General features: G+C 49.0%; 4 protein-coding genes across 4 annotated transcripts; 2 read left to right on the forward strand and 2 right to left on the reverse strand.

Moving 5' to 3' along the window:
- Positions 1–1,625: 1,625 nt before the first annotated feature.
- Positions 1,626–3,324, forward strand: EYB26_005487 (uncharacterized protein; the record flags this gene model as incomplete). Its single annotated transcript, XM_054264772.1, has 3 exons — positions 1,626–1,723; positions 1,777–2,337; positions 2,397–3,324. The coding sequence occupies 3 exons, from the start codon at positions 1,626–1,628 to the stop codon at positions 3,322–3,324; spliced, it is 1,587 nt and encodes a 528-aa protein (XP_054120747.1).
- A 496-nt stretch (positions 3,325–3,820) lies between these two features.
- On the forward strand, positions 3,821–5,403 carry EYB26_005488 (uncharacterized protein; the record flags this gene model as incomplete). Its single annotated transcript, XM_054264773.1, has 6 exons — positions 3,821–3,979; positions 4,066–4,151; positions 4,227–4,374; positions 4,473–4,508; positions 4,584–5,280; positions 5,363–5,403. 6 exons carry the CDS (start codon positions 3,821–3,823, stop codon positions 5,401–5,403), a joined length of 1,167 nt encoding a protein of 388 aa, XP_054120748.1.
- Positions 5,404–5,621: 218 nt separating this feature from the next.
- EYB26_005489 (uncharacterized protein) lies at positions 5,622–7,796 on the reverse strand (the record flags this gene model as incomplete). Its single annotated transcript, XM_054264774.1, has 2 exons — positions 5,622–7,673; positions 7,779–7,796. The coding sequence occupies 2 exons, from the start codon at positions 7,794–7,796 to the stop codon at positions 5,622–5,624; spliced, it is 2,070 nt and encodes a 689-aa protein (XP_054120749.1).
- Positions 7,797–9,006: 1,210 nt separating this feature from the next.
- EYB26_005490 (uncharacterized protein) lies at positions 9,007–10,770 on the reverse strand (the record flags this gene model as incomplete). Its single annotated transcript, XM_054264775.1, has 2 exons — positions 9,007–10,574; positions 10,623–10,770. The coding sequence occupies 2 exons, from the start codon at positions 10,768–10,770 to the stop codon at positions 9,007–9,009; spliced, it is 1,716 nt and encodes a 571-aa protein (XP_054120750.1).
- Positions 10,771–13,829: the final 3,059 nt, after the last annotated feature.

Below are 13,829 nucleotides of genomic sequence, written 5' to 3' on the forward strand. Positions count from 1 at the left end.
CAGGGCAGGCGGCTGATTGGACGTGATGTAGTGAAAAAGTGTAATGTATGAGGTTTGCAGGCAGCGGGCTGGCAGACGGTAGTTCGGCCGATGGATCACGTTAGAAAGGGCGAGTGGTAATTTGAGATACGTAGTGGATCCGCCGTTGTCCGTGTAGAATTGAACGGAGTGTACGGCGTAGTACGAGGGTAGGGACTAAGGAGTCGAGTCGGCTGAATGAATGACTTGGTAGTTAAGTTAGTGCTTGTAGAAAGTAAAGAACTTGGTACTGGTCCGCAGTCTGTAGTACTTAGTACTTACTCAGTACTGAGTAGTACTAGTACGTACTGGTAATGGCAGTCAGTGTATGGGAAAGCTTGGAAGCAGTTCGTTCGGGACCGAGACAGGCCCAACAGCGAATGGAATGGGTTGATCGGAGGTGTGTCCTTGACTCAGTTGCCTTTGAGTCTTGAGAGGTGCAATCACTCCATGCACGACGGCACAATTCCATTGGCCAGATCACGGGACGGGCCCCATCTAGCCTCAGGCAGGAATCGGAGGGATGGGCGCAGCGCAGAGCACGCTATGCCTGATTGGGAGGACCGGCCACAGCACGGTACAATGTGGAGTGTCACAGTACGGGTACAGGAGGCAGAGAAAGTCAATCGCTGCACCGACTTACCTGGATACAGAGTAGATCCTCCGGAGGGATAATGATTTTCAAGGTGTACAGTACGTCTATGATGGGCGGCGATAAGAGATGTCGACACTGTACAATACCAATGCTGGCGGCGTTGTTGTTTTCACAGTACGTACTCTTCTGTCTGTAGTCGTAATGCAAACCAAGCATTCCTGCCTCGTTGCAGCCCATCGCTCGGATTAACATAATTCCCGGCCTGTACCTTCCACATACGGGTTGATGGAGAATACCTTCCTCCTGCATGACTACGATACAGAGTATGTTCACTCACCGATGGGTGGCTGCAACAGCGTGAGCCTCTAATATGCCCATTGTAAGTTCAGTCTACAGCCAGATGCAGCCTGGGCCAGCTTCGAGTCTTTGACAAGTTGACGGCTGCATACATAGTCCAGAGATCGGATTCGATATGGGAGCATGCTGCATAAAGAAGAACCACGAACTGTACATAGTAGATCATCCAACCTCTAACTTGCTCCTTACACACCTTTAACCTGTAGACTCGTAGACTCGTAGACTCAGTAAACGATGCGTCCTGGTTGGATGTCCGGCATAGCCGAAGAGACAACAGAACCCTCCCTTATCTTCCCCACCCCTGACCCCGGCTGCTTGGCACATGTCCGCAAACTATAGTCGTCAGCGTGGAATAACAGTACTACATCGAGTCTGGTTCGTGGCTGTGAACTAGTCTGTGTCGATATTAACGTCGCATGGAAGAAGGCCCAGAGGCTCTACTATTCGCTGTTGAGGAGAGAGTTCTTATCAAAGGATCGCGTGTCAGGATCCTTATCAGTGAAGAAGGCCCCATATTATAAGCACCAGCTAGTTATCATATGAGCCAATCCCCTCCTCTACTTCTTTTCAACTCCTCTTGCATCTGTTCTTCTGTTTCTTCTTCTTTTTTTCATTGCTTAGTGCATAGATTGATAGAAAGCATCAAGACACCAAGATGACCTCCGCGGCAAACAGCGCCGATGCCGCTCTCGCGCGCATGGGATACAAGAATGAACTGCCGCGAAACCTGAGCATGTTGAGTGTTCTAGGCTTGTAAGTCTTGCATTTCCCAACCGCCGTGCAAAAGGACAGTCTTAACGAGACAGGTCGTTCGCAATCATGGCAGCACCCTTCGGTCTCAGCACCACGCTCTACATCACCCTGGTCGACGGCCAATCCGTAACCATCATCTGGGGCTGGGTCCTTGTAACGTTGATTTCGATTGCAATCGCAGCCTCTCTCGCCGAGATCTGTGCTGTCTACCCCACAGCCGGCGGGGTCTACTACTGGAGCGCAATGCTCTCAACCCGGAAATGGGCACCCCTCATGTCCTTTATCGACGGCTGGCTGACACTCGTGGGCAATTGGACGGTGACGCTGAGTATCAATTTCTCTGGAGGGCAGCTCATTCTCAGTGCCATTTCGCTGTGGAATGAAGACTATGTGCCGACGCCGTATCAAACCATTCTCATGTTTTGGGCGGTCATGGTGGTGTGCGCGCTGGTGAATATATTTGCCTCGCGGTACTTGGATTTGATTAATAAAGTGTGCATCTACTGGACTGCGGCCAGTGTGCTGATTATTTTGATTACGCTTTTGTCTATGGCGGACAATCGTCGGTCGGGCGAGTTTGTTTTTGGACATTACGACGCATCGTCAAGTGGATGGTACCTACTCCTCCTTCTCTTAAACCCGATTTACGATTTCTCTCGGCTAACTCGGCCAGGCCGAATGGATGGGCATTCTTCGTTGGCCTCCTACAAGCAGCTTACACATTGACCGGCTACGGCATGGTCGCAGCCATGTGCGAGGAGGTGCAAAACCCTCATCTCGAAGTGCCGCGAGCAATCGTCTTGTCGGTCGTAGCCGCTGGAGTTACCGGCTTGATCTATTTGATTCCAATCATGTTCACCCTCCCACCCGTCGAGATCCTCCTCGCAGTCGCCAACGGCCAGCCCATCGGACTACTATTCAAAACAGTCACAGGATCTGCCGCAGGCGGCTTCGGTCTTTTGTTTTTGATTCTGGGCATCATGCTCTTTGCAGGAATCGGCGCACTCACCGCAGCCAGTCGATGCACCTACGCATTTGCTCGTGACGGCGCAATCCCAGGGTTCAGCACATGGCAAAAAGTCAACAAATCCTTCGACGTGCCCGTGAATGCAGTTATATTATCTACAGCCGTGGACTGCCTGCTGGGACTAATCTATTTCGGCTCAAGCGCCGCATTCAACTCCTTCACAGGAGTAGCCACAATCTGTCTCTCAACCTCCTACGGCGTCCCCATCCTGATTAACGTGCTACGCGGGCGCCGCGCCGTCAAACACTCCTCCTTCTCTCTCGGACGATTCGGATACGCCATCAACATTACAACAATATGCTGGATTGTCTTGGCTGTGGTGTTGTTCTGTATGCCCGTTTCGCTGCCTGTGACCCCGTCAACAATGAATTATGCCTCCGTCGTGTTTGCGGGATTTGCAACGATTAGTGTCATTTGGTATTTTGTGTATGCCCGCAGACACTTCACGGGACCGCCTGTTATTGCGGATTTGGTGGATGAGGTTGGTAGTGATACTCCGGAGATTGGGGTTGTTGCTGGTAAAGCGGTGGTTGATGCCGAGGGTGGCGAGCTAGAGAAGGTTGATAAACAGTAGATATACTCTGTACTCACAACTGACAGAATATTTATGATCTACTTGTACATATCACATATACATATCACATCCGTCCGTCCGTATCCTGTATATGTAATGTGCTCTAGGTACATAGCCTGCGTCTAATTGCAGACTGCTAGACTCTAATGGCAGATATAATCCACTCCACACGTCTCCAATCACAGCCACTACAGGGATGACAATGAAGATCAAACGAATCAACAAAGAAAACCAACAACCAAATCATACAAGAAGATCAGAGGATACGTAACTAGACTACCCAACTTTTTTTTTTCAATTTTGGGGTCCATCATCGTCTGCCCGCTCCGACGGAGTCGGACGTTGATACCCATGTAACCTCTTTACCTAGGCATATAGAAGAGGAATAACCGAGTATCTCGTCGTATGATTTCCTGTCTTTCGATATCTCTTTTTCTTTCGTCTTCTTCTTCCTCCTCCTTCAACCATTTTCTTAACCTGACGGCAGAAGACAAAAATGGCGGCTTCCAGCGACGCCAAGATTCAAAACCCTAACTCCCTGCCTTGGGACCCCAACAACGACATCTTCCCATTGAGAAGTGAGTTGCCCAAGAAGATACCGTATCATCCGGATGCGCCAGAAGACTCGGCTTGGGTTTGGGGGGAGGATGATCACGTACCTATCCCACCTACTTCCCCTACACTAGGTCACATTGGGCAGATTAATTAACACAGGTGGTGGTGGTGGTGGTGAGCATGTAGATAGGAAGACTAAACCTCCTAACACCCCAACGGGTGTTGAGCGCCGCAAAGACGGAGATTCGGACGGGGGAAACGGTTCGATTGGAGTATAACCCACCCCCCTTTCAATGTTACCTCAGTATAAATATACACCTGCTGAACGCTGGCTGATGCGGAAAAAGCCTACCGCTGCACATCCCCGTAGCACCGTGCTTCAATCGCACGCCAGCAATCCATCGCATCATCGATCTGGGCGGTGGTCTCGCGTATGACGATGTTATCGACAATTTGAATCCGCAGGGGGGCAGTCAGTGGGATGGATTTCGACATGTACTTTCCCTCCCCTTTGCCCCTTATAGGGCTCCTATCTCTGCTCTTTTCTCCTATCTCTGCTTATATGGGAGGTGCTGATAGAACGGAATGAATAGTTCTCGCATTTTGCAAGCGGGTTGTTTTATAACGGCGTACGTCTGGTCCCAACCCACCCAAGCGTCTTGGTGACCGACTGACTAACTCACCGACTGGTTGATGTGAGGCAGACAAAAGCAACGGATATCACCACCCAACCTGACCAGAACAAATGCAGCATCCACTACTGGTCCACACCAGCACAATCAGCATCCAGAGAAAAAGCAGCAGGAGGAGGAATATCCGGCCGCGCCGTCTTACTCGACTACTGGACGTACGCCCAATCCACGCCTGGAAAGTCCTACGACCCGTATACAGGACACCCCATAACCTTTGCCGACCTGCTCGACTGCGCAAAATACCAGGGCATCAATATCCTGCCCGCAAGCCAGGGAGGAGACATCCAAATCGGCGATATTTTGCTGGTCAGGTCCGGCTGGGTAGATCGCTACAACAACCTTACCGACTCCCAGCGCGAAAAAGCCGCGAAACGACACATGCACGTCTTCGAACCTTCACCCCAAGATATGAAACCAGAAGGATCGCAGGAATGGGCCGGTCTCGCCCAGGACCCTGCGACACTCACATGGTTGCACGACTGTTATTTCTCTGCTGTCGCCGGGGACGCACCTGGTTTCGAGCGTTGGCCGTCCCTCGAAACGGGTCCAAACGGCGATGGGAAGGGAGGCTGGTTGTTGCATGAATACATCCTTGCGCTTTGGGGTATGCCGTTGGGCGAAATGTGGGATTTGGAAGGTGTGGCGGAGGTTTGTAGACGGCAGAAGAGGTCGACCTTCTTTTTGTCGAGTTCGCCGGATATGATTTTTGGTTTGTCATTCCCATTTTTGTTCTTCGATTTACTTTCTCGTTGTTTTGGGGGTTTGTGACGGTGTTGCTGATATGGATATAGGGGGTGTGTCGTCACACCCGAATGCGACGGCTATTTTTTAATCAAAGAAGAACTGGGATTCATACCTACATAGCCTAGGTAATACTTGGACAAACAACCAAAAAACGCCATTCATAAATCATTATTCACAGATCGTCACTCGCTCGCTGGCTCAACTCGACATGTAAATAAATGCAAGAAAGAAATCATCATAACCCCTACACATGATATGAATTGCGCGCTCTGCACGAGGCATCAATAGCAGTAGAAATAACAGAGACTAGAAAATATCCTCAGGCCACGAAAACTCCTTTGACGGAATCCTCGCCTTCATTGCAGAGAGTATACTCTTCTCCTTGGAAGGAGACTTGCACGTCAATAGTTCCTTCGGCACAGGAGGGACAGGCGGAATATTCTCATAGTCGCTCCCGTAATGAGTCCATTCTCGACTCTTCTTCTGGGCTGATGAGGTAGGTGTTGCTGTTGTTGTTGTTGTGGATGTGTTTCCCTCCTCTTCTTCTTCTTCTTCGGTGGGAGTGGAGTCGTTTGCTACCGCACGTAGGTTGCGAGAGGCTTGTTTCGCTTTTAGACGCTGACTGGCTTTGGTGGTGAGGCTAGAAGCACGTTTGTCGCGCGTTGGTTTTAGTTTGTTGCGTAGTGGTGTTTTGCCGCTATCTTCTTCATCCATGGGCTTTCCGCAGTTGGCGTCGTATTCGTCGAGATCATCCGTATTCTGCACCATATCGACGGCCATAGGGACCGGTGACTTTCGCTTGCGCGACAGACTATCGACGGGCGGCCATTTTGCAGTCCTCTGGCTCGTTCCCTGCATACCCCCCTGAACATAGCCTGCTTCCAGAAGTCGCTCAGAAAGCACCGTAGGCAAAGTGCCCGATGAAAACTGACGATCATGCTCGTCATCAATACAAATAATCGGAACAGGCATTTGCTGATTTTCATTGTTGCCAGGGACGTATTCGCGCAACTCTCGTCGAGCACGCTCCAGCTTGTCTTCCAAATTGCTGACCCGTTTCAATAATTTGGCTTGTTTATGCAGCTCTTTGCGTGACTGGCGTCGCTCTATAGGTTGATGCGCGTGATTGTCGTACTCAATATCTCGCTCCATTGATGACCGCATACTCAAAGGAGAGACATCACGAAACCGTAGTGCTGGAATACTGAGATTCGGAGTCCGCTTTCTCAATTCTGAGAACGACTTGAATTTCGACACCCCTCTTTCAGGAGACATCGGCCCAAGCCCGTCACCAGGTACACCGACAAGAGTATCATCCTGAGAAATGCGATTTTCATCGGCCAGTTTATATCCCATTTTCTCTTGTATCGATTTCCACGTCTCGTCGGCAATGCCACCATCAACCTGATTCTTGCTGAAGTTCGCATTAGGATTAATCAGAGTGCCCTTGTAACCTGACTTTTTCAGCTCAGCATAAGCCTTCTCCGCTTTGAGCTGTCGTTGCTTCATAATCTCCTTTTGCGACTTGGCGAGTGCGTCTTGCTCCGATTTAGTGGCACTCTTTGATCCTCCTCCTCCCCCAAAAGGATGAAAAGCAGAGGCAATAGCCTTGCCAAAACGAAAGATTCCAGACGATCTCTTCTCCAGTTTTTTATTCTCTGCCGTTGCACCGACTCCCTGTTGGGTAACGTCTTCGTTGTTCTTGTTGCGGTCCTCCTGAAAATAAATACTAGGCGGCTTCTCGCTAACTCGATCATTCATACTCCCCTCGATGAATCTGGAGCGACGGATCCTCAACACCTTGCCGGGCGTAGCCGTGTTGCGCCTCTCACTCAAATCAATCTTCATCCCATTCTCGTCGTATGCAATCTCATTTTGGAATGGCCACCCATTCGATCTTCCTCTTTTAGCGGAGTGGACCGATTTATTGTCCTCCATCTTCTCCTCCGCCACTACAGGAGGCGGAGGCTCTAATTGCATGACATCATCGGATTCATCGGCATCATCAAACCGTCCAGACGTATCAGAAGTGGCGTCTGAATAATCCGCAGGTGCCACTTTGCGCTTGTTCAAGCTGTTCCACGCCGTTGACGTTGCTGTGGTGGTCGTCATACTGAATCTCTGGTATCCGTATCCGTGTCGATCGTGATGACAGCCGTACGCGTCGCGGTAATCGTTATCCGTGTCGGTGGATGTGGCATCACCCTCGAGATTATCGCCGCTCTGGTTGTCGCTATCGTCGCCGCTATTGCTATCCTCGAGCACAAGCGATTTCTGGATGAGCGGGTCAGCCTGGAGCGGGTCGAATTGGAGTTCAATGTCTATGTATGGCGTGTAATAATATGACGGGCGCGAATTCTGTGATTGATCTAGTCAGTACTACGTACTTGTCTGGAGCTAGAACGGCTGTGATATATCAGATAGATAGAGAAAAATGTCGTGCATGCAGATAACAAAACAAACCTCGGCATCATCACCCATTGATTTTTTCTCCATATCCCAAATCGTAGATTTTGGTACTCTGGCAATATATATATATATATATATAAACGAAACAAAGGCAGACTTACCAAGACTCAAAGATCAGAAGGAAAAACTCATCTCGTCGTGTCGAATACGTCCAGACCCTCCCCAAAAGGGTAATCAAAACATAACTGTCGCTTGGAAAATATGCACACGGAAAAAAAAAAAAAAAAAAAAAAATACCAACCCAATAAAAATTCCAACAGGCTTCTGCCTTTTGACTCAGGCAAACTATGCGTGGGAGATTGGTGAATGCTCAAAGTAGGGATGGCATGGAGGGGAGGGGATCAAATAATGTATGTCGAGACGACTGGCTTGACTAGCTTTGTTTTTGTTTTGCCATGTTTGTCTGGCGCCGTAGTTCGTAGTTACTGATAAGATATGGTCACGGGGCCGATCTGATTAGGGCTAGCCACCCCACCAAACTCCACCACTATGACGACTACTACTACGTAAGTTACTACTACTAACTTATCGATTCATCCAGTATCAGATGTAGTAGTGCTCTGAGTATGCTATCAATTGGCTAACTACCACTGCAAGCATATGCAACTAACAAGATATACACTCTCTCTAACCACTAAGTAACATTCGGACTATCGCGAAACAGAAATGATATATTGATATAAACATAAAAACGGAATCCTTTTCCAAAAACCAAACACAGAAGAGAGAAAAAAATGTAACATGTAAACATGGTTTGAATGGAAGCAGAAGCGTATCACATAAGGAAAATATATTTCACCACGAAGCGCAGATATGGAGAGAGAGAGAGAGAGAGAGAGAGAGAGAGAGGATGGTGGATATGATGGAAGAGTAAAGAAATGGCCATGTCGACAGGGCGAGTTCGTAATTGCTTGCAATGATGGAAAAAGGACAAATGCAGAGCGTGTATGAGAAAGAAAAGAGAAAAAAAAAAGTAGGTAAACAATCATGTACAGGAAGAATGGTAGCAAGGTCTCCAATGTTTTCTCAGTAGAATGGTTGAACTTCCCAAAATAGGGGGCAAATGATCTTACACATTGAGATCACAAACACAAAAGCAGCCTTGAATAGTTAGAACAAAAAGAGCAAACACCGTCGTAGTCCTGATAGTATAACCCATTAATATATTCAAATAAACCAACACTCCAGTCAATGTTCGCCAGATAACAGTAAATAGAAGATGTTAAACAGCCAGCTGTGCTTTGCTCGACATTCTACCGTCTGCTCGCCTGTACTCCATTTGTGGTCGTTCCCAATCCGATGTGTCTGGTTCGATGAATGTGTGGATCTTGCCTGACACAGGACCAGTGGGCTGATGACCGGCTCCGGCGTAATCGTTCTCTGAACGAATACTCTTGTGAGTATGAGTTTCGTAGTTACCAAACGAGTCTTCGTGGGTTCGCTTGGAGAGGGAGGTCTCAATCGGATAGTATGACGGTCTCCTTTGCTGTGAGATGTCGGATGCTGGGGCCGAACCTGCGAATTGGCCCAAGGAACTGATTGGTGGCAACATGATTGACGAGAGAGGAGTGTGTGGGCGTGGTGGTACAGATGCAGTCGATGTTGCTGGTGGGTAGACCTCTGACGGTGACGGACCGCCGTATGCTGGTGGGTCGACAGGCGCCGGGTTTAGAATCGATGGGAGATGGTGAGAACGTGTGGGATAAGATTGTGGTGCGGGTTCATGGTCGGATGCATTTGATGGCTGACGCGAGTGTGGCAATTGTGGTTGTGTGGTATATGCTGATGTCGGCGTCGAAGGACCAGATGGGTAGATGGAATGAGATGGTGGTGGAGGCGGCGCAGCCGGCAACTGAGGAGTTTGGTAAGTTGCCGATGCAGATCCAAACGACAAATATCCAGGTGCTGCCGATGTCGAGGCGGGTGCTGGCGGAGGTGGTGGAGGAGGTGGTGGAGGAGGTGCGTGTTGGAGTGCATGAGGGTGTTGGTATGGAGTCGAAGGTGCAGGTGGGGGCGGTGCTCTCGAATGGTGCGCTTGATACCCAGGGTATTCGTGAGTAGAATCCCGACGAGGAGTCTGACCCGGGTAAGGATATGGCGCTTCAACCGTACTGTTGCTAGCCGACCGCGGACGCTCAACCGGTGTAGGCGTAGTGTAGCGAGGTGAGCGACCGTATCGGTCCTCCTCGTAGTCGCCATAATCCTTGCCGCTCTTTTCACCTCGACGTCTCATGCGCACGTCACGACGGATACGTACACGGCAGCCTTGTTCGGCGACAACACGGCTGAGCGAAGTACTGGTAGCCAGTCCTGGGAACTTCTTGGCACTGTACACCTGGAATGGAGTCGATTTGACCTCTAGCCTGAAATTCAAGAACGCCTTGGGTGCTCCGGGCTTGTTTGAGGCGACCATAGGTTGGACGGGCAAGCCAGCATCTTTGTCGATGTCCTTGGGATCCTTGACCTCTTCGTACAAGTTGAAATTCAGCCTGTAGAAGCCTTCGTGACGAACGGACAAGTCGGGGAAGATGAAATAACCAGCTTGGGCAGGACGGTCCAAGTATGCAATTCCTGCTACGGGCACGCCAGTCAACACGGGACAGATAGGTGGTGTTCCGCTGTTGCGAACTTGGGCGATTGGGCGAGCGTTTTCCAGCGTAGCGAATAGGAAGAAGTTGGCATTGTAGGCGAATGTAATGTCGGTTTTGTTCATATCATTGTCGAGCTCGGATTCAAAGACCCGTAGTTCAACCACGGGTGGAGGGTCGACAGGACGACGGTCAGCGGATGCTACATCTGTTAGTCTCAGTCCTTTTTTCTTTGGATCGATGAACATACACTTTGCTCCAGCGCCGCAAGCACGAGCTCTCTCGGGTTGTTGGATGACTTTCAAGTTGTACGTGATTCTCTTCCCTTCCCGACTCACCCGGGTGCATGAATGTTCTGTCTCGTTGATAGGAGCCATCAGTGGTCTTACTCCCGCCATTTTTGAGGTGCCGATATGCTATTAAAGTGAGTGAATGAATGCGTCGCAGAGCGAGTCCCAGTGTGGTTGAAATCGATCGGCCGTTGCTACTTAATTCCCGTATACATCTGTTGTGATCGATCGAGTCAAGTCGTTTTGTGGCTATCAATCTTTGTATCTCGTTATCTCGACTAGAGGACCATCGGACGATTCTTCAGCCGTTAAGTAATCTTCCCTTCCTGTCTTTTTTTTTCTGTAGCCCTCTTCTCTCACCACCAACACTCCGTAACGTTGTCGAAGAACTCGAAGAACTCGATGACCAGGGAAGGTGCAAGCAAGAGAGGAAGAAACAAAAGAGAAGGATGCAGCGTTAGTTAGTACAGAGTATGGGTTGTGCAGACCCAAGACCGAAGCCGAGAGCACGGACATGGGCAGGCTAAATTGCTTGGGTTGGCCCGGTGGGTCTGAGGATTCACTAATGCACTTTATTATAGTATGGTGTATTACGCGGTATTTACAGACAAGTATATGATACCATGCTATTCTCCAGTGCACGGAGCTTATTCCTATTCCTGGTTGTATGATTGTTTCACTGGTAGTTGGGCGAGGACTCCAGAGTACAGTACTACGAGTATGCACCCAAATGTATCGAGAGATCTGCTAGTCATGGTGGTGCCTGTCGATTCTTCTCCCTTCTTCAGCTATTCCGCCGTCTGCCGACAACTGACACAGAGATTTATTTGAATGTGAATCAAACAAAATTTCTCACCTGTAATTGAGACATGAGTTGTAACACCCATCCCATCTACCCGACGGTGGATCAGATGGAGACCCCAGACGGCCGTCGGCCTGGACGGCAAAGTTTAATAAAAAAAAGAAAAGAAAAGAAAACAACCAGGGAACAGGGGGAAGCTTACCAGGTTTGGCATCTCGTCAGAAACCTTAGTTAAGGCTTTTACTTTGTACACTCTGTAGTAGGTAACGGTACCATGACGGAGGACAATGCCATAGTATCGTCCTCAATAAAAGGTCACTCTATACGTAGTATTTATTCATAGACAAATAGTTACCGACGGAGACGTCAAACTGGTAGAGCAAGCCAAGTACGGAATGCATATCAAGCAACTCAGTGAGGCACGTAGTTACAACAGACGGAGTATCTAATCGAACAATCAAAACGATCGCCACGCCAGAGTACGGTAAGTAAACATTACAATACGGGCCACCACTCTGAAGGAGTACGGACAACGAGTTGGAGACACAGTGGCCCCCGGCTAGGTCCACCCTCTGGTGCCGCGCCGTCTTCCAGCGACTTGGAAGCTGTTTGTGAACTCCTACATAGTATGTTGTTAGCGTTGCAACTATGGAGGGACTAACCAGCAGCTACTACTTCTGAGTACGTGCTAACCAAAAACACATTCATTACAGTCATTATCACGGAGGACTGGACGAGACTGGAAATCTGCAGTCATCTTCAGAATGGATAAAAGAAAAAGAAATAATAGCGCCGTACCGAGAGAACGCAGACATTCCACAGACATGTGGTGGTTAGTACGAAGTATGTACATGTGCTCCGTCGCAGTGGTACGTACTAGTACTGTTCGAACAAGGCCGTATTGTAAGTACAGAATAAAGTGTTCTAAGTTACTACCGTATGTAAACATGATAAACGTAAGCGAGGTACGGTGGATCAGCGCCAGCCAATTAAGGGCGGTCCAAGTGGGACATTCTCCCAGCCCGTCGTCGCGGGTCAGTTGGTCCCTGCGTAGGAAGGGCGAGCGTGGCAGATGATTCGTTCCCAGCATGCAAATATGGCTGTGGTTGAGGTTACTTCCGGAAACGGAAAGCGCTTGCTAGTCTCGAGTCTCTCACAGATAGAGCTTAGATGGCCAACAGCGATCCAATAGCACAGGCTTTTATTCTGGCACTAGGCTAGGTACAGTATCGTTGGCGGAAAATTTCTCCTCAGTTTTGGCCTCTTGTCTGATCATCCGTCTCAAAACCCTGTAATTTTACACTTAGTTTGCTCGAGAGTATGGACGGAGCAGTCTTCGGTCCGACCTCCTGACTCGTTGGCATTCCCAGGCCTTTGGATTTGGGTTGGCATCCTTGACTCGTTGCTCTGTCCGTACGCAAGACCCCCGTTACTGGTCAGCCACCACTTGGATTTGAATTTCCTCAGCTTTGCCATCGGTATTGCCAATTTGCCATCGTGAAGTTTCCCACCGCGACAAAGATCTGGCTCGGTCTCGTGACAAGGCGATACTGTTCTCTCGTTCGTTCGACGGCACGAGTGACTCCTGAAGCGCTGAGCTGTAAGAGTACTCCGAGCTGCGAACACTTTGATGCTCCAAGGCACATGGTACCGTAGCGCTGGCGCCGAGCACGGTAACAAATCAAATCGCAGAACAGGCAATTAGGCAAGCTTCCGTACGGACTGCGCCGTACAGTAACTGCTCTGTACATAGATCATGATGTGTGTAGGTTTATTAAAATTATGGATGGAAACTTTGGAAAGCAGATAATTCTCCGACTCATGCAAGATGTGACCTGCTCAGCCATTTGCCATGTCCCATTTACGAGTGGCGAGCTCAAAAGTCCAAGCAACCTAGATTAGCGTTACATTATCGTTGCACATGTACCCAGCAGAACCGCTGGCCACAGTGACGAAGTGGACTCGCCGCCGACTAATATCCTGGCAAACCTTAAAGCGTTCAAACATCAAGTACGTATTAAGAACAAAAAAAAAAAATAAACTAAAATAAAATAAATGACGAACATTCTTCATCAGGACTCAGCACCGGCGACCAGTACAGAGCAGGTTAGTTACGTAGAGCAAGTAAGAACTTAGTGTGCGATTGTGATGAATCCGCTTTGCTTTTTTCTCGCTTTTCTTGTCGCTTACAGTTAGCACTGTTGGCAGAACTGCGCCGTATTCTAGGGAGTGGCACTAGTACTACGTCAATAAAAAGCAAAAATGGAAAGAAGTCTCAAAAATGAGATCGATCACAAACTGACTAAGTTTTTTTTTTTTTTTTTTGGTTCAGCCATGGTGTAGGTTTACTAGGCGGCTTCAGGGT

The sequence above is a fragment of the Talaromyces marneffei genome, chromosome 4, assembly GCF_009556855.1.
Source record: "Talaromyces marneffei chromosome 4, complete sequence".
Taxonomy (NCBI): domain Eukaryota; kingdom Fungi; phylum Ascomycota; class Eurotiomycetes; order Eurotiales; family Trichocomaceae; genus Talaromyces; species Talaromyces marneffei.